This window comes from Leptopilina heterotoma, unplaced genomic scaffold (genome assembly GCF_015476425.1).
Source record: "Leptopilina heterotoma isolate Lh14 unplaced genomic scaffold, ASM1547642v1 Lhet_165, whole genome shotgun sequence".
Classification (NCBI taxonomy): Eukaryota; Metazoa; Arthropoda; class Insecta; order Hymenoptera; family Figitidae; genus Leptopilina; species Leptopilina heterotoma.
In genome coordinates this window covers 558122-583726 of record NW_025110881.1, presented here as the reverse complement: position 1 = coordinate 583726, position 25605 = coordinate 558122, and the positions used below count along the sequence as shown (strand labels likewise).

The following is a 25605-nucleotide window of genomic DNA, read 5'->3' as shown; positions in this document are numbered from 1 at the left end:
GGACGCCATTTTCATATGGTCAAACAAATGAGTGACTTTACTCCCTGTCGTCAGTTATCTAAAAGCGCCATTTTTGTGCATGTGGGATAAAAAAGTAGTTACGTCCACCCCAAAAAAAAGTGTTGCACATCACCCCAAATATGATATTTTGCGAAAAATGATTTGTACGCAATACAATGCAATGGAAACACAAAATATAAACAGATATTTAAAAACACTTAAAAACCCAACAATAAACACACTCTTATCTATAATATAGTATATTGTGCAACAAGTACAGAAAGAAGCTGTTTTCCGACGAGTGCAAAGTTTGTTGCTCCGAGCGAAGCGAGGGCAGTAATTTGCGCACGAAGTCGGAAAATCTTCTTTCGTACGTGTAGCACACAGTACTTTGTGCAACACCTGTTTACCGAAAAAATAAATTAAAACCCTTCACGAAACGACTAGAAATGTAAAGCGCGAGAAATTTAAGTCAACTTACGTACAGCAAACCTAGCTGCGAGCTGTCTCGTGAATTTTATATCAAAAACAAGCTATTGAGGACACAAACAAATAGCAATACTTGGCTTTTTCAATATCGCCGAACTGTAGATCAGAAATCGGCGGTGTTGCACATCCCCCCATGTTTCACATCACCCTACCTATAGATTTTATTAAGGATAAAAGACGAATTATGCAGAATGTAATTTTAATTGATATTTACAGAACAATTAATTTTGGTAGTCTTGGTACTATAATGGGTCACGAAATTGCTCATGCCTTTGACGGTAGTGGTAAGTATATGTATAAATATCCTCGGTATGTACACGGAAAAAAAAAGTTCACGAATCTCTCGTGAACTAGTATATCACTTTTGGATGGGACACAAAATTCTTGAAAATCAACAAACACAGTTCGTCAAAATTTCATCAACTCCTTCACTAGAAACATAGTACGGTTTCCGAACTTTTCGTCAAAGTTAACGAAAAATTCGTGAACTTTTAAAAAATGCTAAAAACAAGAAAAAATAATTTTCAGACACTACTTTTTTATAGTATTTCACTTAATTTGATAACTTGACGCCTATACGCACCCAACTACACAGAATACACAATTTTATCGCCATTAAAATTCGTTATTCGCTTCACGGGATTCGAACCTAGTACCCTATAACATAATATTTCTAACAACTAACCGCCACGGCTAAACCTATATACACAGTACTTTTGCAAATGGCACGATTAGCTTTGTCTGCTGTAAAACTCAGGACCGTGCAAAGTAGAAAAAGACCCTTGTCGTAACCTTTAATTTATTTTATGAATTATTTGTTTCACAAAAGAAATTACCACACAAAAATATTCATTAAATAATAAAAAACACTGTTTCTAAATAATAACTTTCATCAAAGAATTTGCCCGAATGTAAACACCCGAATGTTCAAGAATGGACTGAAATTGTACTGGGGAATTAGTACTGAGAGCTCAGTGCTATTTCAGTGAAAATTTGCTGCGTTTCAGCACTGAAATTGTACTGGGAAAAATTACCTGCAAAAGGGTCGCTATCGGTGATGTTTATGGCCTGACCGTCATTAAATTGAAGGACGAATATTTCTTTGTTAATGTTAAAAATAATTTTTATTTATATTTCAACATTATATTTGTTTTTCATGAACTCAGATTCTTTACAAGTAATTATTATGTATGCTAAATATTCATGTTAATCTAAATTCAAAAATAATATCCGTTTTTACGTAACAATTAGAGTTTGCGAGATCCCAGTAAACGAAAACTAATTGAAATGAATTAAAAAGAATTCACAAAGAGCTTTCGTGAATCCCGCTTTGTGACAAATACGAATTGGAGCCATGATGCAATTTTCCTGAATTCGTGAAACTGTATTGAACTTCCGAACCTTCTATCGGTACCAATTCACTGGACAAGTTTTGAGCCTTTAATTTTTTTCAATTCGTTAGCACGAATTCAATGCATTCCTTGGCCATTTCTTTCGAATGCGAATTCGTTTGGACAAATTGGTACATATTGAATTAAATTCAATTGAATATACAAAGAGCTTGAGTGAATCCCGCTTTGTGACAAATACGAATTGGAGCCTACCAAAAATGTTAATTCGTTTCAATTCATTTAAATTAGTTTTTTTTTACTGGGATAGTTTATAACTTTTTTAATTAAACATTTTTTATAATGAATTTTAGATATTTGTAATCATAAAACATCACAGATTCAAATTTTTTTGTTTTGAAAATTGAATTATTTAAATTGTAAACTTTTTAAGCCATAAAATTATAATCCCATACAACAGTAGGCTTTCGGGTCTATTGTTAAAGCAGGGGTTGCAATATAAGTTTAAAATTTAACGGGAATTTCGTTAAAAATTTTGTTAACCTTTTTTTATTTTCACTTCCAAACGGTTAACAATGGTTTGTTGACATAACCTACATTTGAAACTATTGTTAAAGATCTTTAAAAATGTCTAACGAAACATTAAAAAAAACGGACTGAAATTGTACTGGAGGCCAGTTCAATTTCAGTACTTTTTCCATCCATTCTTCCGGCAGGGATGACACTGACTGAATGATGAATGTAGATCAGCCATATTTGATGCGCATTACGAACTGCGCATACTACTGAAACTCGCGAGTTCACGATTTTTTCGTGAACTGGTACCTCTACTTTTGACGAACTACTCATCCTTAACACAGTTCATCAAAAATTCATTAACTTTGTTTCAGTTTTTCGTTGACGTTCGCCATTTCTAATCAAAAGTTAATGAAAATTTTGTGTCCCATCCAAAAGTGATATACTAGTTCACGAGAGATTCGTGAACTTTTTTTTCCGTGTAATAATTCTTGGAATTAAAAAATATTTATGTGAATGTGAAGCAAATTTGACTAAAAAAATAATTATCAGGAATAAATTTTAATTTAACAATAGGAATACTTTTCGACAAGAATGGAAATCCTGTTGATTGGTCGGAAGAAGATGGAATGGAATTGGAAAAAAATGCAATGTGCTTTTTCACACAGTATGGAAAATTTTATCAAATTGATGAAGACGATTCTTTAATGGTTAGTTATTGAAAGATTTTAAAATTATTAATAAAATTATTTTAAGATATTTTTTCTTAATTTGTAAGTAATTTTTTTTTATTTAAGGGTGGTCGAGAAAAAACATTGGATGAAGATATGGCTGATTCACTAGGAGTCGATATAGTTTTTGAGGCTTTTGAAGAAATGGAAAAGGAAAAAAATGAACCACGATTGCCAGGATTTGAGAAATTAAGCAATGAACAAATTTTCTTTTTAAGGAGGTTCTCCGGCTGCTACTCTTGAAAAAATCGATTTTCTTCCAATTTTATTTAAATTTTGAGAAAATGTTTCTTCGAGTGCGCTCTAAATGTGGTAGAAATTTCAGAACCCTTTGCCATGCTAAATTTTGAAATATTCAAGTTCAAACTTCAGCTTCTACATGCGATTATTTTGAAAATGAAAAATGCCAACTACGATATCTCGTTTTTTGACATGGCAAAGGGTTCTGAAATTTCTACCACATTTAGAGCGCACTCGAAGAAACATTTTCTCAAAATTTAAATAAAATTGGAAGAAAATCGATTTTTTCAAGAGTAGCAGCCGGAGAACCTCCTTAAGTTACGCCAAAGTAATTACAAACAAGTTGTTAATTTCATGACCATTTAGCTTCCTCAACATATAAAATATAAATTCGTGACGTAATTCACTTACAAAATTTTAGCAAACTCCATCTAAACATATGTATAAAATTAAATTTATCGCATAGAATCGGGATAGAATCCAATCAAACATATAAAATATTTACTAAAGTTAATAATATATTCATTAGTTCATTTTAGGTACAAATCTCCATGAAAACCAAATTATGATTTTTCAAAAGCATAACAATCAAAGCATACATTCTTCTTAAGGAAATATCTTTTTGATGCAGCAAGATATATTCATAAATTAAATGTAATTATATTGCGGTTTGCAAACTTTTGCAATTCGAAATGATTCGAATTTTCTGTTGTCGAGTCGATTAATGTTCGGTTCGACTCGATTAAATGCACACCTCTATGTCATATGCAAATTGCTTCTTTTTTATGATAGAATAATCATTTAAAAATATTAATATTAAATAAATTATGAAAAAATACAAAATTTGAATTTTTTGTGAAAAAGAAAAATTTCTATTAATTTTATAAATTTTGATAAAAAATATACTTTGTATACATCAATCGATTCGTTTTCTTGTCAGGAATGTAATTTTGAGAATAATTAATTAAAATATTAACAAATAAAAAAATTATTTACAAAAATAAAAAAAAAAAATTTTTTTGAATTTTAAAAAAATTGTATAAAAATTTTTTTTTTAGATATTTTTGAAAATCCTTGTGTCAGATTTTAGGTATTAATGACTGCAATAAACCTGCAAAATTTCAAGACAATCCATCAAAATTTGTTTGAGATAATTTGTACACAATTTTTGTGACATACACACACACACATACATCTGGACATTTGCTCAGAATTGAATATACATATGTTATAGATGAAAATGAGTCCATATAACCTTCTTTTGAAAAATTGAAAATCGTCACGAATGCAAAGCTTCCTTATGAGGAAGCAAAAAAATATTTAAAAATCAAAAAAGAAAAATGTTAGTTAAGAAGATTTTTTAATTAAAAATTTTTTTTTTTAATTTTCTCTTAGCAAAATTAGAATAATTTTATTTGCTTAATTATTATTATTTCTTTTTAATTTGCATCAATGAAAGTAAAAAAGTTTTTTAATTTACTTTTTGGATTTAATTAAAAATTAGTGTATTAGTAAAATTAGTATTTGTTTCTTAAATTATAGATTTGGTGCACCAGCGCAACTCCAGAATATGAAGAATTGGTTGGAAAAGAAGATGTACACAGTCCATCGCGTTATAGAGTGATTACAACTGTTCAAAATTCTGAAGGATTCTCCAAAGCTTTTAATTGCCCGAAAGAAAGTCCAATGAATCCAAAAGAAAAATGCCGACTTTGGAAAAAATAACAAATATGTGAAATTAAATAATCGAATTTTTCCTGTAATAGATAATTATTATCAAAATAAAAAAAACCATTTTTAATTCATGAACAGAAAAATTATAACTTAGGGAAATAGTTGTTAATTCATTTTTTGAATTAATAAATAATCTTTTTATCCGGTAAGTTCTCAAATGCGCCACTGGACAAATGCGCCACGGACAATTGCGTCACTGGACAAAGGCCCCACATTTGTCATATTTGAGGAAAGTGAAAAGTTTGTTCGAGAGATGGAGCTAGGTGTTCTTGGTATAGAAATTTGTCAAGTGAATTCAATTTCTTGCCAATTTCGCTCCATATAGTGAAAATAAATTTAAGTGATGTGTTAATTAACTGGTAATTAATTAAATGTTCTATATCAATTGCGGATAACATTTTTGAGGTAAGTTGCTGTTTTTATTTTATATTAATAATAATAATAATAAATATTATTATTATTGTTTAAAGAAATGTGGAAATTTTTTTTAATAACTAATTTATGAAACATTTTATTTTTAAATCGTTTTTATTTATATTTTTTCTTTGGAATAATTTAATAATTCCTTTAATAATAAGATTTTTTGATATTTTCAAAAGCTCTTTATTTTTATAGAATTAGTTTGTATTTTAATTAAATAACGAGATTAAGAATTCTTTATTGTATTATACTTAATTTTACTTTCATAATTATAAATTAATTGCATTTATTTTAAACTTAGAAAGTACTTAAATTTTCTTGAAGACAAATAAAATATAATTTATTAACAATTGTAATATTGAATATAATTCTATTTTCTAATTTGAATTTCATTTAATTAATTTTTTAAATTAGCTAACGTAAAAGTTTTTCTGAATTCACGTTCATACTTTTAGAAATGATAAGACTTCTTATAAAGTTTCCAATATTACGGAAGTTTAGAAAAATTATTCCAATTTTTATTTTATAATTAATGGTATTTATATTAAAAACAGTAATATTTTAAAAAATAATTTTTTTTTTGGAAACGTAATATATAAAAAAAGCAGGCTTCGCACTCATCTACTAAAATCTATACTATTTACTCCTTTTTTTTGTCAAATTTCTGACACTAAATTATAATTATATTTGTTATTGAAAATTCTTTTAAACAATTGGAAATTGAAGAATGTTCGCAATGTTTTTTTAATATTAAATTACCATGTATTGATGCGAAAAACTCCAAGGATTAATTTAAAAAATGACAAATCAGTAAACTCCAATATTATATAGAAATTGTGTAGAATTTTCTGCCAAAATGCAGCCGAAAATCGACTTTTAATCTTAAAAATCCGCTTGGAAGCGTGAAGTTTTCAACAAAACAAGAGAAGATCTTATTTATATTCGTTTGCAATTTTATTTTTTTCCTGGAGCTCGAGTTGATTGTCGTCTGCATTTTGGCAATAAAATAATTTTTTTGCCAATAAATTTATATTCTTAATTATATTACAATTTTTATACTCACTTTATAATTTTTCTATAGTTATTAATATAATTTTTCTATAATTTTTCTATAGAATAATGCAATTTGTAATTGTTTTTGTTTAATATTTTTGAGAGATAGGATAGATATTAATTTAGCAATAATAGAGGGGTAAATAAGGATTTTATTTAAAAAAATTTAATTGACGAATAAAGTTACAAAATTTGGTCGAAAAATTGAGATTCAATTTTAACATATTTTTCAAAACTTTTAATTACATTATTTGGCTTTAATATAATTTTTAAAATTGTAACGGTCTGTGATGCCTAATTGAGTGCTTGGATACAACAAGGGGACGTACGCTCGGCGAGCCGCTTTAAAGTCAGTCAAAGGTACCGTAAAGTGTAAAAAATGAAAATTCAAAATTTTGAATTTTGAAAACTGCCATCTTATTGGAAATAGAAATGCGCATCTTTTTTTCCTTTGAAATTTCTTTGAATAATTAATATTTTTATATGATAATGGAAAAAATGTGATAAATTTTCATTGTCAAATTTCATTGAATTTTAAAATATAAATCGTCGTATCTCCGACAAAAATGAATGAATTCTTTTGATTTTTGGTATACAAATGCATTTGGACCTATAGAAGACGACAATATCACGAAAATGTTAAAAGCAATTAATTGTTTATTGATTTTTAATTGTTAATACTGACCGGTCAAAAATAATTTTTTCTTATCTTTGACTGCAAAAAGTATGCGGGGAACTTTAAAATTCAAACAACTTCCAGTGAGACATTTGTTTATTACGATGTAAAGAAGTTTTCTGTAAAATTGCAGAAAGATTAGTTTTATATTTACAGAAATACAATAGTTTTAAGAAAAATGCTCGCGCCGCCAACGATCCCTACTCTCTAAATTTGAATCAGTGAAAATACTACTGAATCAAACAGTAATAAAATATTTCACTGATGAATCAGTGATTGAACAGATTTTGACTAATTAATTCAGTAGTTTCTTGTTACTGAATTAAATCAGTGAATTCAACGCAGGCGCAGAAGCTATTGACAGAAGAAATTAGTTTTCACTTACCAACGCGTGCGTCAAAGCGTCTGTTTTGTGTTTTTTTCTTTTGCACTTCGTGATGGTAAATAAAATTGTTTAAACTGTTGCAAAATAGTTCGGAGAAATACAAATAGTGTTATTCGTAAGTATTTTACTAATTATATATTTTCGTATTTATGTAATTGTTACAGATAAATTGTATTGCTTTTCATAAAGAATTCTAACCTAAAATTTAGCATTTGTAAACAAAATTTTCTACTTATATTTAATAACAATTATATACACAATTGTATTGCATAAATTATGAGATTTGATAGAATAGAAATTGACGTTTTAAAATGTGGTTTAACCTTTTCTCAAGCTTAACTTTAAAATCTCACATTAAATAGAAAGATTATTGAATTTTTTTTAGCTAACTATTTCTTATGTATTATTTCAATATCTAAGTAATTTTATTATTGTCATTTAACATCATCAAAAGTATAATTATTATATTTAACTGAATTATCTTTTCGAAAATTAAACTTATATTTTATCTCAAGAATGATATTTGTAGTTCAATTAGAAAAATCGGTTATAAAAAAATAAATTAGAATTTGAAAAAACTTTTAATTTACTTTTATTTTATTTTTCATTAGTTAGTAACTGTTAAAATTTTTTATTATTTATTTCATTAGTTATTATTTTATTTTCATAAATTAAAACCAAAAAAATTTTAGGACTATTTTCTTTAATATATTTTATAATTAATTGTTAATTTAATTTATTTTTAGATACAATTTGGAAATAAAAAATGAATTTCGAGAGCTTGACGGTCGAGGAGCTAGCGACTCACTTAATAAATGGCCATAATATTGATCAGGAAACAATTGAGATCTTGAAAGGTACATAATTAATTTAAAATCACTTAAGTTCAAAAGTAAAAAAATAAATTTTTATTAAATTTATCTATTTTAATAGGAAAACAAATTTTATAATATCAAATATGATTTTTTGCCTTACTTTGATATAAATACTTTTAAAAAATGGAGCGTATTCGATGTTTTAAATGCAGAGAATTTGTAAACGGAGGTGTTGATGGTTTAAGCATACATCTAAAATTTAATCATGGATATACAATAAATAGAGGTTATGGTAATACTGGATTTGAATGTGCACAAGGTGAATGCCGAAAACGGTTTGCTCTTTTCAGTTCATTGAGAAGACATATTGTACAAAATCACTCACAACATGAAGAATTCGAGGAAAATAATGAATTGTTAAATGAAAATAATGAATTTTTAAATGAAAATAATGACAGATTTGAAAATGAACTTGAGGTTGAGAATGCTAATAATGAAGAACACAGAGATTTTGAATTTCAAGAATATGAAAATGTAAATTTCGACATTCATTTGCGTTCATTAGTAGCATCTATGATAAGTAGATTACAGTCAAAGCCTTCCATGACTGGAGCAACTGTAGCTGACGTATTAGACGAATGTGAGCAATTGTTAATAAATTCAACGCGCTTTTTACAATTTAAAGTAAAAAACTTTTTACGTGAAAGAGAAATTGTGAATACTGAAGAAAGTCAAATCCTGCTAGGTCATTTCAATTTCGAAAATGTTTTTTCCGGACTAGAGACTACCGAACAGCAGATGAAGGTTCTAAGAGAAAATTATAACTATATTGACGCCATAGAAATTCCTCTTGGTTACAGGGAAGATACAGTCCTTGACAGAGAATCAGGAACCTTCATTCCAAAATTGATAACGGAAACGTTTCAATACGTTCCAATAATTAAAGTTTTATCACTGGTTTTACAAAGTGATGAAGTTAGAAACTCCATTTTATCGGAAACTGGGTCTGAAGAAGGAGTTCTTAATTCCTTTGTCGATGGTCAACATTTCAAACAACATGAGTTCTTTCAGAGGTATAAATCCGCCTTAAGAATCGAACTCTATTTCGATGATGTTGAAATAGCTAACCCCTTAGGCTCAAAAACCGTTATACATAAAATGGGAGTCGTCTTATTCAGAATTCAAAATATGCCTGTTCATATGAATTCTAAACTAGGAAGCATTCATACAGTTTGTATAGCTTACAGTGACGATATAAAAAAATACGGTTTTGAGAAAATTTTTCAACCATTAATGCGTGATATAAAAAAACTGGAGTCAGATGAAGGTGTGACCATTCAAATAGGAAATGAAAATTTTGTTCTTCGAGCTAGCATTGCTGGATTATGTGGAGATGGGTTAGCTATTCACCAAGTATGTGGACATCTTGATCCTTCTGCCAATAAATTTTGTAGAACATGCCTCATAACCCGTGCAGAACTTCATCGAAAAGATTTTACACCGAAACAAGAAAGAACGAAAGAGATTTTTGAACAGCATGTCGCTCAAATAAAAAATGCAAGAAATAGAGTACAAGAAATTATGACAGAAACAGGAATTAAAAATAGCTGTCCATTAAATGAATCGAAATATTTTCACAATTCGCGTAATAAGATTTTTGACCCAATGCATGACTTTTTACAAGGTATTGTACCCATGATTTTGAAATTAGTTCTACATCAATTTGTATTTGTGGATAACTTGTTCAATGTTTCGTATTTAAATAATCGAATTTCTGCATTTAATTACGGCGTAACTGAATCCAAAAATAAGCCTTCACCAAATTTTACAGAGGCAATACTTCGTAACACCAATGACCATTCTCTTCCACAGAAAGCTATGCAAATGTGGTGTTTGATTAGAGTATTTCCCTTTTTAATTGCTGAAAAAGTAGCCCAGGGAAATAAATATATGAATATAATCATTTTACTTCTACGAGTGATGGAAATTGTCATGGCACCTAAGGTAACAAAAAGTATTTTGCCATATTTAAGGAACTTAATCACAGACATGTTTAAAGTCTTTGGAAACTTATTCCCTACTGTGAATTTTATTAATAAATTTCATCACGCAAGTCACTACGCAGATTTTATGGAGTGGTCAGGCCCAATGTCTCTTTATTCTTGTATGAGATATGAAGGAAATCATGCTCCAATGAAACAGAGAGCTCAAGTTATACATAACTTTAAAAATTGTCCAAAAAGTCTCGTCCGAATTTATCAAACCACTCAATCTGCATTCTGGGGAGCAAAAGACGTTCAACTTCATACTGTAAAATGTGAAGAGGGTGAAATCGTAGAAGTAGCAGATTGTTTAAGTTCAAATGATTTACAAAACCTTGGTTTCTTAGAGACAGATAAAGTTTTTAGTTTAAAGTCAGTAAGAGTTGATGGCGCTCTTTATAGGACAGGTTTAGTTGTTTGCCTTGATGTAAAAGGTGAAAAAGACATTAACTTACCAAAATTTGGATGTATTAGAGAAATAATAGTCTTAAATAGGAGAGATGTGTATCTCCTGTGCATTCAATGTGAAACAAATCACCTTGATCCTGATTTAAATGCTTTTTCTATTGAAATTGATGAAGAAAGGGGTTTAACTTGTTTTGTGTCTACAAATGCTCTTGGTCATTACAAAACATTCTCTATTTGGTCGCACGCTATGTCAAATGAACTTTTTGTTAGTTTGCGATACCTATTACTTTAAAACTTATCATAATTCAATCATATTTTGCAGACCAGTATATTGATGGAAGCAGTTTCTTAGAACTAACACTAACCGATTTAGTGGATTTAATGAAAATAAAAATTGGACCTGCAAAAAAAATACAAAAAGTAATTAAACAGAATAAAGGAGCTAACATGCAAATGGTCGAAAATGTAAGTTTATTACTTGATTATATTAGCACTAAAGATTCTTAACACTCGACAGTAAACTATTATATTTTTCTAGGTGATGGAGTTTATTGTGGATCCACAAACTGGAGCATTAGATGATGTCCCTCCTGTTGCAATTAATGTCCCTCAAGCTCCACAACATATTAATCGACCAACAACTGGGGAAGATATTCCATTTTCAGTAAGTATCTTTACAAAATTGATATTAATAATTTTTACATATAGGGCAATGAAATAAGTTTATTTACATTTTTATATAGAAATATACAACAGTCAGGGAAACACTGGAACAACACACTCAAGGAATTTCTCTGATAAGTGCTATTAACAAAGGTCATTTTGGGGAAGAAGACCGACGTGCCTTGGTACGAATATTGGTTTCGGAATTGATAAGCAAATATGAAAATCTGTAAGTAATCATACACATAATAATAATTAATTCAGGGTGGCCACATGTCAGTAATGCCAGGGAACTGTCAGTGAAACAAAATTTCTATCAGTTAAGTCAGGGAAATAAATTTTTTGTCAGTAAAGTCAGGGAAATGTCAGGAAAAAAAATTTGTTGTCAGAGAATTTAAGAAAATTGCGACTTTTTTGACTTATTTTCAAAAATTGTGACTTTTTGGATTTTTCTTCCAAACATTGCAACAAAATCCCACAATTTTTAGCAAAAAAAGTGCAATTTATTAGGATTTTTCTAATGCGAAAAGTAACTATAAACAAATCTTTCAAAAATTGTCTTTGAATAATTTTTTAAGGAAATTAAATTTTTCAAATATATCTATAATAAAAATCTTTTTGAATAATTGAAATTTTGTACAATTTAATTAAAAATAATTAATTTTTTCCAAGTATTTTGTTGCATTTTTGAAAATCAACTTTTGAAGAATTTTCATTGAAAATTGTAAAAAGAATTGTATTATATCAATAATGTTAATGAAAAATCTTTAGATGTAAATTTAAAAATAAAAATAAGCTTATAATTTTTCAAAATTCAATATTTTAAGTATTTTTAATTACATATTTCCGAAGATTCAAATATATATACTAAAAATAATAAAATTTTAGAATTATTTTTAACATTTTGAAGAAAAAAACCATGTTCAAAAATTTTTAATTAAAATTTTTTGAAAAATTAATTAGTTACTATAAATTATACAAAAATTCTTTTAAGAAATTCAATTATTTTTGAAAAATTACATTAAAATATTGTTAAAAACTAAGTATTAGAATTTGATCATTTTCAGAGCTCGCATTGTGCAACTTTTTCGACATTTCTAAGGAAATATGATTTTTTCTACTTTTTTGTGAAAAAATGCGACTAATCGACTTTTTCGAGATTTTTTTTTAGTAAAATGCGACTGAAATTAAAATTTTTTTTAGAAAATTAAACGAAAAAGTTTTATTGAAAAAAATGTTCTTTTACATTTATTTACAAATTTCTTTCAAATTTTTCGAAAACATCAATAACTTCTTTTTTAAATAAATATTTAATTATTATTTTTAAAAATAATTGAAATCGTGAGGAAAATTTAAAAAAAAATTTTGAAAATAATTGAATTTCTGCTAAGAATTTTCTTACTTTTGAAGATAATTGAATTTTGCAAAGAATTTTGTCAGAACTTTAGAAAATAATTAAATTTTCATGATGAATTTTATTATTTATGAAGATAATGATAATTTTGACAAGAAATTTAAAAAGAAATTTGGAAATAGTTGAATAACTGCGAAGAATTTTATTACTTTTGAAAATAATTGAATTTCTAGGATGAATTTTATTATTTATAAAGATAATTGAAATTTTGACAAGAATTTTATTAAAATTCATTGCAAATAATTGAATTTTAGATAAGAATTTTATTATATTTATAATTTATAAAAATAATTGAAATTTTGAACAGATTTTTTTTAAAAAAGTTTAATAGTAATTGAATTTTGCAGAAGAATTTTGATATTTATAAGGATAATTGAAATTTTGAGGAGAATTTAAAAAAAATTTTATAAAATAATTCAATTTCTGAGAAGAATTTTATTACTTTTGAAAATAATTGAATTTTGCAAAGAATTTTATCAGAACTTTTGAAAATAATTAAATTTTCATGATGAATTTTATTATTTATGAAGATAATGATAATTTTGACGAGAAATTTAAAAAGAAATTTGGAAATAGTTGAATTACTGCGAAGAATTTTTTTACTTTTGAAAAGAATTGAATTTCTAGGATAAATTTTATTATTTATAAAGATAATTGAAATTTTGACAAGAATTTTATTAAAATTTTTTTTAAATAATTGAATTTCGGAGAAGAATTTTATTATTTGTAAAAATAATTGAAATTTTGAACAAATTTTTTTAAAAAATGTTAAAAATACCTAATTAAAATTTTGCAATGAATTTTATTAAATATTATTCCGGATTGTTTGATATTAATGATTTTTTTACAATTTTGACAATTTCGTGTTTCCTTTAAGACATTTTTTCTAAAATTTCATGCGACTTTTTTCCGACTTTTTCCGAAATTTTATGCGACTAAAGCGACTTTTTTGAGTCTTAAAGACGATTCGAGCCCTGCATTTTTATTTATATTTTTTAAAAATTCAATTATTTTTAAAAGATATAACCAAATCTTAATTTTTTAAAATTGAAAAACTATTTTATTATGCAATTATTATTAAAAAAAATTGAATTCATGAAGGTTTATAATGATAATTTTTAGAAATTATTAAAATTCACAAATTTTATTCATTTTCCGAAAACATTCATATTTTTCTGAAAAAGGAATTTTGTCAGAAAAAGTAATTTTAATAGCAGTAAATTGTCAGAGAAATGTCAGTGAAATTGATAAACTGAAACTTGTGACCACCCTGTTAATCCTCACATTTTTTAAACTCAAAATAATTTGTATATTTTTTTAGATATCCTCCAGATGACGCTAAATGGGCTTTAGCTAAAGCTATAGTTAGGGAATTTCCTTCCTTAAGAGATGTGAGTGTACCTGGATCAGCGGGATGTGTAAGTTTTCTTAGTATCTAAATTTTTCTAAATTTTCTTTCTAAATTTATGTTATATTAACGTTTAAAATTTTAATTTAAGGAACACTTTTTTGATAAAACAACCAGAAAAGGATTTCTAGAGTTTAGACTCTGGAATGCTCGAAAAGTTGTCAGCCCTTCAAAAAAAAAATATGTCACAACAAAAAATAAAAGTTCCAGGACGAAGAAGACAAGTGATGCAACTGTTGCTGATGTGGATAATTTGTTGCTTCCGGAAGAATTAGAAGAAAAAGTACAGACACACTATATATAAAATTTATACAGATTTATAAACTTTTAATATATATTATATCAGTTTTTATTTATTTCTCAATAAAATTCTTATACTTTTATTTTTAATCTCTTGTAGATAACTTGGATGCAACTCACTATGCCTCGTGTTGATAAAAAAAGGGGGATAACTGATTGTTTGATGGAAACTTATAATGACAGACGCAACTGGATTAAAACTGAAATCCCTACGATTCATGACATTATGTCGAAATACCCACGGCTGTTTGATTTTAATGGAGAAATGGTAATCATTTTTAAATAACTACTTTTAAGAAATTTTTTTGCAACTAAACAAAGTAATGAAAATTGTTTTATGAAAGTTTTATAAATTTTATTTATAACAGGGTTGCCACAAACATTTAATTTTATTTTTTCTTAATTTCCAAACAAAGTTTTCACTTTTTCCCTGACCCTAAGGAATATTCTGATTCTCTCTAAAAATTATTAGATACTCAAAAAAATGTTCTATTACATTTATTTACAAATTTCTTCAATTGTAAAAATATTCGAAAACAACAATAACTTCTTTTTTAAATAAATATTTAATACCAATAAAATCTTTCGCAAGAATTCACTTATTTTTACAAGTAGTAAAATTTCTCAAAAAATTCAATTATTTAAAAAAAATGTAATACAATTCGTTGCAATAATTCAATTATTTTCATAAATAATAAATCGATTATTCGGTAATTTATTTTTAAATCAATTTTTATTAGAAAATTCTAGAAGAATTCAATTATTTAAATTAAAAAATAAATAATTTATTAAATAATTGAATGTTTGTTAAAACTGAATTCTCATAAAGAATTTTATCAATAAATTTTTAAATAATTTAAATCTTTTTATAAATTTTAATAAAATTGTTAAGATCAATTGTATTTTTCGAGGAATTCAATTGATAAATTGTCTCAAAAGTAATTAAAATCCTGCGATGAGTTTTATTATTTATGAAAATAATTAAAATTTTTAATTTTCTCAAGAATTTTATTAAAATTTTTTAATTTCGGAGAAGAATTTTATTATTTATAAAAATACTTGAAATTTTCACAAGATTTTTTTCTAATTTTTGAACATAATTGAATTTCTGCGAAGAATTTTATTAATTCTTTTGAAAATAATTTAATTCTTGAAACGAATTTTATTCAGATTAAAAAAATTACTGAATTTTTGTGAAGAATTTTATTATTTATATAAATAATTGAATTCTTGCAAAGAATTTTATTGAAGTTTATAAAAATAATTTAATTTCGGTGAAGAATTTTATTATTTATAAAAATAATTGAATTAATTCAAAGAAATTTATTAATAATTTTGTAGATAATTGAATCCCTATAAACTTTTGCCAAGATTGAAATTGAAATTTTGACGAGAATTTTTTTTTAATTTTTGAACATAATTGAAATTGTGCGAAGAATTTTTATAACTTTTGAAAATAATTGAATTTTTAGAATCATTTGTAACTCTTCCAAAATTCAATTTTTTTAGTATTTTTAACAAAAATTCTTCTATCAATCTAGTATTTATGAAAATTGTAAAAATTATTCATTAAATAATAATTTATAAGTAATAATTTTATGATAGTTCTTAAAACATTAAGTTATTTGAAAAGAAATTATTGTAAGTTACAGCAAAAATTGAAGGTTTTGTGTTAAAATTCGTGGGAATCTTATAGTTTACGAGGCAAACAAAAAAACATCAAAATTTAGAGTTTTCTCATGAGTTTTAAAAATTCATTTTTTCCAGTACTTTTAATAAAAATTCCTGAGTTTTCCCTGAATTCCTTGACTTCCCTGACCTGTGGCAACACAGTATAAGTAAAAAGTATTAAATAATATTAATTCAATTTTTCACTCGTATGTGGTATTTTAATAGTAAGTTTCATTAAATCTATCACTCCGAGTTAGATAAAGAAGAAAATAATAAATATAGCTATTAATAATTTTTATATAATTTTTACATTACCTGACAGAGTAATCGATTTACTCAACTATACTAAAAAAATATTAAATGTGTCTTAAATGTTGTTTAGATCGAATTGGAGTTCATAAAGTTATTTACCGAAGAATTAAACAATAATTTTTTGGCTCGTTTCCCAACATACTACACAGAAATTATAATTGGATATTGCAAAACAAAGCGTCCCGATATTTTTCGGAAAACTTCTGTGTTAAAAGACGGTCAGTTTCAATATTATTCGATTTCAATTCATAACCAATATTCAAAATGTAATATTTTTACCGTTTATTATTATTTTTAATGAATTTTTACTATAATTATTTGTGTTCTATAGAAAATTGGAAAGCCTTAGCAATTTTAGATGCACTGCTGCCTTCTTCTAATTTTATAAAGAAAAGAAAAGCCAACGAAATTTCCAAAGGCAAAAAAAAGGTCAGTTCCTTTTTTTGTTTTAATATTCTTTGCACTTACATCAGAAAAATTAACACAGTTCTTTAATTAAATTATTGTACTATAAAACAATTTGAAGAAATACTTTACTTATTTTCCAAATTTATATTTGCAGGCCAAACTTTCAGAAAATCAGGCACAAGAAAAAATAGTAGCTGATGTCTGTTCATCGTCAAACAGTTTTCCAAACCCAGATTTAATTAGAATTCTCCCGGTAAGAAAATTGTTTTCATTTAAAATTCTTAATTTATTTCTTCTTATAATTCTGCAATGTAAATTGTATAATTTTAATGTTGAAAATATCACAAATTATTTTTAAAAGTTGACTATGATGGAAAGATTTCAAAATAGTTAAATTTTTATATTCTTTGTAAATATTTCTTGAAATATTGTATGTATAAATCTTATAATGAAGGAATTTCTTTCAGGAAGGAACAAATGTTACTGATTATATTCAAAACGTAATTAAGGAAGCAAGTGGAAGTCTTCAACCTTATGTTTTATGTGTGTCAGGTCAAAAATTGGATAAATATTTTATCCAAGTCGATGGAAAATTAATAGAAATTGATTCTAATGCACACCCGATCACTGCCTTTGACATTCTTTTTAAAATTCATTTTGTGACAAATGTTGAATTTGCAGATTCTCTTTTTTTCTTTTATAATTTCATAGAATATTATGTCTACAAAAGACAAGTGACATTAAAAAATTCTGTTGCGTCAATGCATTCTTCACTCAATAATTTTAAGGAACAAAACTAAAGACAATTTGATTGTTTTAATTTTTAAAAAAGTTTAGCTTTATGCAACTTGTTTTTCGATTTACAAAAATGTTCAATATTCATTAATGTATCATTTAATAAAAAATAAAAATTTTGTTTAATCTTTTCTAAAAAAATATTTTACTGATTTAAATAGTACATTATTGATTTTAACTAATTGATTCAGTAGTTTTTACTCACTGTTTCAATCAGTAATGGTTATATCACTGATTGATTTAGTAATATTTCACTGATTCACAGTCGCTAAATTCCAGCTATTTGAATCAGTGAAATCTCACTGAAAATCAGTGCAATTTCACTGATTCAAATTTAGAGAGTACCGCACAGATTTTAAGGTTAGTTGCACAGTAAAGTTTTATTTACATATAAATACATATATGTGTGTAATATTTGCATTGAATTATTTATTAACTATTACATACTATATATACAACATAGGTATAAACTTTCAATAATTTTGTAAAATATTATGTGTATGAATATAAATATTACAAATAATTCTAGCAGTATTTAATTAAATTAAGATTAATATCTGTGTTAAAAGAAATGTTTTTATTTTAAACATTATTAAATTTATAAAACGTTTTTAGATGTTAATATTATTGTTTAAAAACTAGGAAAAATTTTTATTTTAAACAATTTTTGACAATTGTGATATTTTGAACTATTATATTTTAATAGATATTATTAGATTATACTAGATTCAACATAGTATGCAATTAAAAAGGACATTAAGTCTTGTTGTAGCATATTAAGTAATAGTTTTAATACATTATAGAGTCAATAAAAATTGAGTTGTAAATAAACGATATACTAACAAAAATAAATTTCAGAAATAATCTTAATTTAATTAAATACTGCTAGAATTATTTGTAATATTTATATTCATACACATAATATTTTACAAAATTATTGAAAGTTTATACCTATGTTGTATATATAGTATGTAATAGTTAATAAATAATTCAATGCAAATATTACACACATATATGTATTTATATGTAAATAAAACTTTACTGTGCAACTAACCTTAAAATCTGTGCGGTAGGGATCGTTGGCGGCGCGAGCATTTTTCTTAAAACTATTGTATTTCTGTAAATATAAAACTAATCTTTCTGCAATTTTACAGAAAACTTCTTTACATCGTAATAAACAAATGTCTCACTGGAAGTTGTTTGAATTTTAAAGTTCCCCGCATACTTTTTGCAGTCAAAGATAAGAAAAAATTATTTTTGACCGGTCAGTATTAACAATTAAAAATCAATAAACAATTAATTGCTTTTAACATTTTCGTGATATTGTCGTCTTCTATAGGTCCAAATGCATTTGTATACCAAAAATCAAAAGAATTCATTCATTTTTGTCGGAGATACGACGATTTATATTTTAAAATTCAATTAAATTTAACATTGAAAATTAATCACATTTTTTCCATTATCATATAAAAATATTAATTATTCAAAGAAATTTCAAAGGAAAAAAAGATGCGCATTTCTATTTCCAATAAGATGGCAGTTTTCAAAATTCAAAATTTTGAATTTTCATTTTTTACACTTTACGGTACCTTTGACTGACTTTAAAGCGGCTCGCCGAGCGTACGTCCCCTTGTTGTATCCAAGCACTCAATTACACAGGCACACAAAAAAAAGTGTCGTGGCCGAGACACTACAGTAGTATATTCCCATGTATTTTTGGCCGCTGAATCCGAATCTGAAGTCCGAATGCTCAAATTGGTTCTTTTTTTGAGTTATACTCAAAAAACGACTCAAAACACGAATTTGAACCAAAAAAATTAAAAATTTTTTGTGAGACATGACAATAGCATATTTCCATGTATTTTTTCGAGCTGAATCCGGATTCGAAGTCAGAATTGACAGATGTACTCAAAATTATGAGCTAAACTCAAAAAACGACTCAAAAAACCGAATTAAAATGACGAAAATGAAAAATTTTTTCTGTGACATTGCAAAAGTATATTCCTATGTATTTTTTCATGCTGAATCCGAATTCGAAGTCAAAATTGACAGATTTGCTCAAAATTTTGAGATAAACTCAAAAAACCACTCAAAAAAAGACTCAAAAAACCGAATTAAGATAAAAAAAATTTTTTATGACACTACACTACTATATTCCCATGTACTTTTACCCGCTGAATCCGAATTCGCAGTCAGAATTGACAGATTTGCTCAAAATTTTGAGATAAGCTCAAAGAACTGATAAAAAAGCGATTTAAAATAAAGAAATGGAAATTTTTTGCTATGACACTACATTACAGTATTTCCATATCGGATCTCGCATTTAAAGTCAGAATTGACAGATTTATGACTGATTTGCTCAAAATTTTAAGATATACTCAAAAAACTGATAAAAATGTAATTTAATATGAATAAAGGAAATTTTTTGCTATGACACTACCAGGGTGGCCACTTTTTTTGTAAAAAAAAATTCACGGTCATTTCCCGGTCATAAATAATAACTCTGAAAATAAATTATTCCATGAAAGATTGAAAGAATTTCCTGATTTTTAGACAAAACTTTGACTTTTTTCCAAACCCTAAAAATATTTTAATTTACTCTAAAAATAATTTTGAACTTAAATAGATTTTTTGAAATAAATATTTAATTATTATCCATTATTTTTCCATATAGTAGGTATTCAAATTTCAAAAAAAAAATCAAATTTCAAATCCTTTAAATTAGAATAATTTTTAAGAATTGCTATACTGTAACTTATTAAAAATTATTTTCAAAATTTCAATTCAATTATATTCTAGAAATAACTAAAATATTTTTAAAACCCACTTGTTTACAAGACAATTTCATGAAATTTTGAATAATTTGAAAATTTTTCAATTAAATATTACATATTTAAAAACATAACTAATTTGAAAAAATGTGAATAAAAATATTTTTAAAAACTAACTTATTCAGAATTTTTAATTAAAATCTTTTAAAATTCAACTTTTATAAAACTTCAATTTGAAATTTTTTAAAATTCAGTCTATAATAATATTAGTATAATATTAATTTAACATTCTAAAATATAGAAAAATTTGCTTATGAATAATTGTAAAAAAACTAATTGATATTAATGAAAAATACGGTTTTTTAAAATTTATTTTCTAAGAAAAGAAATTTTATTTATTTTTATTTACTTTATTTATTATTCAAAAATTAATTTTTATAAATTTCGTATCACTTTTGTTCTAATTAGTTCAAATTTTTAATAATTCTTATTTGTTTTGTTATATAATATTATTGCAAAACAATTTTTAAATTTCTTTATTTTTCACTATTTTATAGGATGTAAAATTTTTTCTCTTTGAAATTTTTTTGACAAATTTAATTAAAATTATATTTTGTTTAATTATTGTTAGAAATAGAAAGAATTTAAAATTAAATTTAATATTTTCTTTTTCTAAGTCTGTTACGTTGGACAACAAAATTCATAATTTTCTTATAAATTCTAGAAATTGAATATTTTTATAGTACTTTTTATAAAATTCTCTGACAAAATATAAATAGATTTTATAGATCATTCAATCTTTTTTAATGAAATATAGTTAATACCAAAGTCTTAAAATAAATATTTCTATTTTTTCTCACAAAGTAATGTGTGTTTTTAAAAAAAAAATTCCAAAATCCCGGTCAAGATCAAAATTCACTGTCATTTCCCGGTTTTTCCCTGTCCAAAAAAATTCACTGTCATTTCCCGGTTTTCCCGGTCCAGCGGCCACCCTGCACTACACTAGTGTATTCCCATGTATTTTTTCACTGTGATTCCAAAGTCAGAATTTTCAAAGTGGCTCAAAATTTTGGATTTCATTAAAAGTGCTCAAAAACATGCATGCTTGTACCTGTAACCAGGGTTTGAGTTCTAAAAAATTTTATGTCATTCTGATAATTCTAACTTCGAATTTGTATTCAGCGTATATAAAATTCATGAGAATACACTACCGAATACCAAAAAAATGAACTCTTTTGCATTATATTAAATTCTGAGCATTTTTGGATTTAACTTAAAATTTTGAGCCAATTTAATAATTTTAACTTTGAATTTAGAAGCAGATGTAAAAACATGAGAATATACTAATGTAGTGTACTAGCAAGAAAAGTACCCTGCTAAAAATAAAATCAGAAATAAAGAGAGAACGTCAGAAATTTTGATGTTTTGTGACTACTTTGACGATTCCTGAAGCTTTTGGTTAATTCTGACTAAAGGATTTTTTATGCTCCTGTTAAATCCTGATGTTTATGGATTGTGATTATTGAGCATTGAAATCTTTTTTTTTATTTACAGCCCCTCACCGAAATATAGCCGGTAAATGTAAAGTACCGTTAAAACTTGAAATTTGTGCGTAGCCCTTTTTTCACAATAGAATTGCGGGTCTATTGTTACGAGGTTCGGGTCTCTAACCTAATTTTTATTGCTCAAAAGTTTTGCAATTTTAAAATTTCAAGTAAAATGAATATAAATTCAAAATCTAGAAATCTCCACAATTACAAATATCTAAAATTTATTATAAAAAACATTTTTTTAAGGAAACTGTAACGTATCTCGAAAACCGTAATTGTTAAATAAAAAAGGATATCATTTTTGAATTTAAGTTCTAAAGGATATACTGCATGCATAATAAGAGCATATATTGTTAGATGAATTCTAAGTCGATGAAAAATAAGTATAATGTTTAAATAAATATGAATATAAACAAATAAAAAGATTTCCCTTCAATTTTATGACGGTCAGTTGACCTTTTTCCAGGTAAAAAAGGGTGTCGACTTTGTATAAAAAAACCTGACTACTTTTGAAGCTGTCTGATGAAACATGACTCAATTTCTGTCGTTTTGTGATTTTATTTTTAGTAGGGTAGAGTTTCTTGACTTTAATTTTTGTAACTTAACAGATTTTCTTGTGTGTCTCAAAATTTTGAGCCATTAGAATAATTCTGACTTCAAATGCGAGATCCGAGTGTAAAAATATATGGAAATACTGTAATGTAGTGTCATAGCAAAAAATTGCCATTTCTTTATTTTAAATCGCTTTTTTTATCAGTTCTTTGAGCTTATCTCAAAATTTTGAACAAATCTGTCAATTCTGACTGCGAATTCGGATTCAGCGGGAAAAAGTACATGGTAATATAGTAGTGTAGTGTCATAAAAAATTTTTTTCATCTTAATTCGGTTTTTTGAGTCTTTTTTTGAGTTTATCTCAAAATTTTGAGCAAATCTGTCAATTTTGACTTCGAATTCGGATTTAGCGGGAAAAAATACATGGAAATATGCTATTGTCATGTCTCACAAAAAATTTTTTAAATTTTTTTGGTTCAAATTCGTGTTTTGAGTCGTTTTTTGAGTATAACTCAAAAAAAAGAACCAATTTGAGCATTCGGACTTCAGATTCGGATTCAGCGGCCAAAAATACATGGGAATATACTACTGTAGTGTCTCGGCCACGAAACTTTTTTTTTTGTGTGCCTGTGTTATTTATAACTTTTTTTTATCGTCACTACATCTTAAGGCTCGATTTTAATCATCAGAGCTTCACTTTGATAAGAATCTAAAAAAAAGAAGTCACATATTTTAAGAGGTTAAAATAATGAAATATTTATAGAATTCAATACCATTGTCAAATAATTAATAAATTATTACTCTTTCAGGCTTCGCACTCGACAATTACTTTTAAAAAAGTAGCAGAAAGTAGCTTTAAATCTGAAAATAGTAGTAAAAAGTAGCAATCGAAAAATTTAAATTTGACGATTAAAAAAATCTCGTTTTAATCGAATCACAAAAAATTGATTAAGAATAATTTTTTTTCAATCATTAGAGGATTTAAACTAATGTAATTTGTGAAAATGTATCTTTTAGTGTCAGAAATTTGACAAAAAAAGGAGTAAATAGTATAGATTTTAGTAGATGAGTGCGAAGCCTGTTTTTTTATATATTAAAAAAATTATTTTTTAAAATATTACTGTTTTTAATATAAATACCATTAATTATAAAATAAAAATTGGAATAATTTTTCTAGACTTCCGTAATATTTGAAACTTTATAAGAAGTCTTATCATTTCTAAAAGTATGAACGTGAATTCAGAAAAACTTTTACGTTAGCTAATTTAAAAAATTACCCAGTAAACGAAAACTAATTGAAATGAATTAAAAAGAATTCACAAAGAGCTTTCGTGAATCCCGCTTTGTGACAAATACGAATTGGAGCCATGATGCAATTTTCCTGAATTCGTGAAACTGTATTGAACTTCCGAACCTTCTATCCGTACCAATTCACTGGACAAGTTTTGAGCCTTTAATTTTTTTCAATTCGTTAGCACAAATTCAATGCATTCCTTGGCCATTTCTTTCGAATGCGAATTCGTTTGGACAAATTGGTACATATTGAATTAAATTCAATTGAATATACAAAGAGCTTGAGTGAATCCCGCTTTGTGACAAATACGAATTGGAGCCTACCAAAAATGTTAATTCGTTTCAATTCATTTGAATTAGTTTTTTTTTTACTGGGTAATTAAATGAAATTCAATTTAGAAAATAGAATTATATTCAATATTACAATTGTTAATAAATTATATTTTATTTGTCTTCAAGAAAATTTAAGTACTTTCTAAGTTTAAAATAAATGCAATTAATTTATAATTATGAAAGTAAAATTAAGTATAATACAATAAAGAATTCTTAATCTCGTTATTTAATTAAAATACAAACTAATTCTATAAAAATAAAGAGCTTTTGAAAATATCAAAAAATCTTATTATTAAAGGAATTATTAAATTATTCCAAAGAAAAAATATAAATAAAAACGATTTAAAAATAAAATGTTTCATAAATTAGTTATTAAAAAAAATTTTCACATTTCTTTAAACAATAATAATAATATTTATTATTATTATTATTATTATTATTATTATTATTATTATATACAATAAAAACAGCAACTTACCTCAAAAATGTTATCCGCAATTGATATAGAACATTTAATTAATTACCAGTTAATTAACACTTCACTTAAATTTATTTTCACTATACGGAGCGAAATTGGCAAGAAATTGAATTCACTTGGCAAATTTCTATACCATGTAACGCGCAACTCAATTTATTGGCGCGAAACTTTGGAATATTTAAAAGTTCCTATAGAAATTGGATTCGTTCACAATTAAGGGTATAGAAACCCAACCCATCGATGAGATCCTCTTCGAATAGAAATCCGGTGCCAACGTCGAATCGAATAATCTTTAAATTTTATACCGAAACTTCAAGAAAAATAGAGAAATCAAAAGCAAAAAGGCAAAAGAAATAAAAGCAATTAAAAAGTCAAGTAATTTGGGTTTTACATAAGAAAAACAATTTATTTTCTCTACTTCAAGCTGAATTAGCATATAATTACAACTAAGTACAACCGTTCGCGACAAGTTGCGACAAGTCCCAAATTCCTTCTGAGTAAACTGGCCGCTCAAGCGGGCCCAGGTACTTCTACTTTCTTGCTCTAGGTATGCGCGCGCCATCCAGGTTGGAAATTTGCCTGGTTCGAGCCGACTCAATGTTTTTGGAATCGTTTGCAATATCATAAGTATAATTATTAATAGAGATATTGAAAAAGAAATTAAACTTAAACATTTTACAATAATTAAAAATAGGTCTCTATTAATTAAATTTATAAGGATATTAGCTTTCGTTTCTTTATCTCTATCTTTGTCCCTATCGCTATCTCTATCTCTCGTTGAATTAAAATGTAGAAGACC

The 25605-nt window shown here is 26.0% G+C and overlaps 2 protein-coding genes across 2 annotated transcripts in view; both read left to right on the top strand.

Annotated features, from left to right (window-relative positions):
* The window catches only part of LOC122499090 (membrane metallo-endopeptidase-like 1), a 78210-nt gene extending 73080 nt beyond the window's left edge, over window positions 1–5130 (top strand). Inside the window, exons 16-19 of the mRNA XM_043607168.1 lie at window positions 706–773; window positions 2931–3064; window positions 3152–3274; window positions 4868–5130. Coding sequence (XP_043463103.1) covers window positions 706–773; window positions 2931–3064; window positions 3152–3274; window positions 4868–5050 — 508 coding nt within the window. The 3' untranslated portion in view covers window positions 5051–5130. The remainder of the gene's footprint in view (window positions 1–705; window positions 774–2930; window positions 3065–3151; window positions 3275–4867) is intronic.
* A 2324-nt stretch (window positions 5131–7454) lies between these two features.
* On the top strand, window positions 7455–17865 carry LOC122499073. The gene is made up of 12 exons (XM_043607141.1): window positions 7455–7708; window positions 8340–8450; window positions 11181–11323; window positions 11397–11522; window positions 11602–11750; window positions 14257–14353; window positions 14435–14626; window positions 14744–14911; window positions 16697–16844; window positions 16958–17055; window positions 17189–17287; window positions 17502–17865. The coding sequence occupies exons 2-12, from the start codon at window positions 8360–8362 to the stop codon at window positions 17832–17834; spliced, it is 1644 nt and encodes a 547-aa protein (XP_043463076.1). The 5' UTR covers window positions 7455–7708; window positions 8340–8359; the 3' UTR covers window positions 17835–17865.
* Window positions 17866–25605: the final 7740 nt, after the last annotated feature.

Excerpts from the sequence above, each read along its gene's own strand:
- LOC122499073 (XM_043607141.1), top strand. The coding sequence starts at position 8,360 with ATGAATTTCGAGAGCTTGACGGTCGAGGAGCTAGCGACTCACTTAATA. Across the intron at positions 8,451-11,180 it reads AACAATTGAGATCTTGAAAG|ACCAGTATATTGATGGAAGC; the intron begins GTACATAATTAA and ends CATATTTTGCAG. Across the intron at positions 11,523-11,601 it reads GGGAAGATATTCCATTTTCA|AAATATACAACAGTCAGGGA; the intron begins GTAAGTATCTTT and ends ATTTTTATATAG.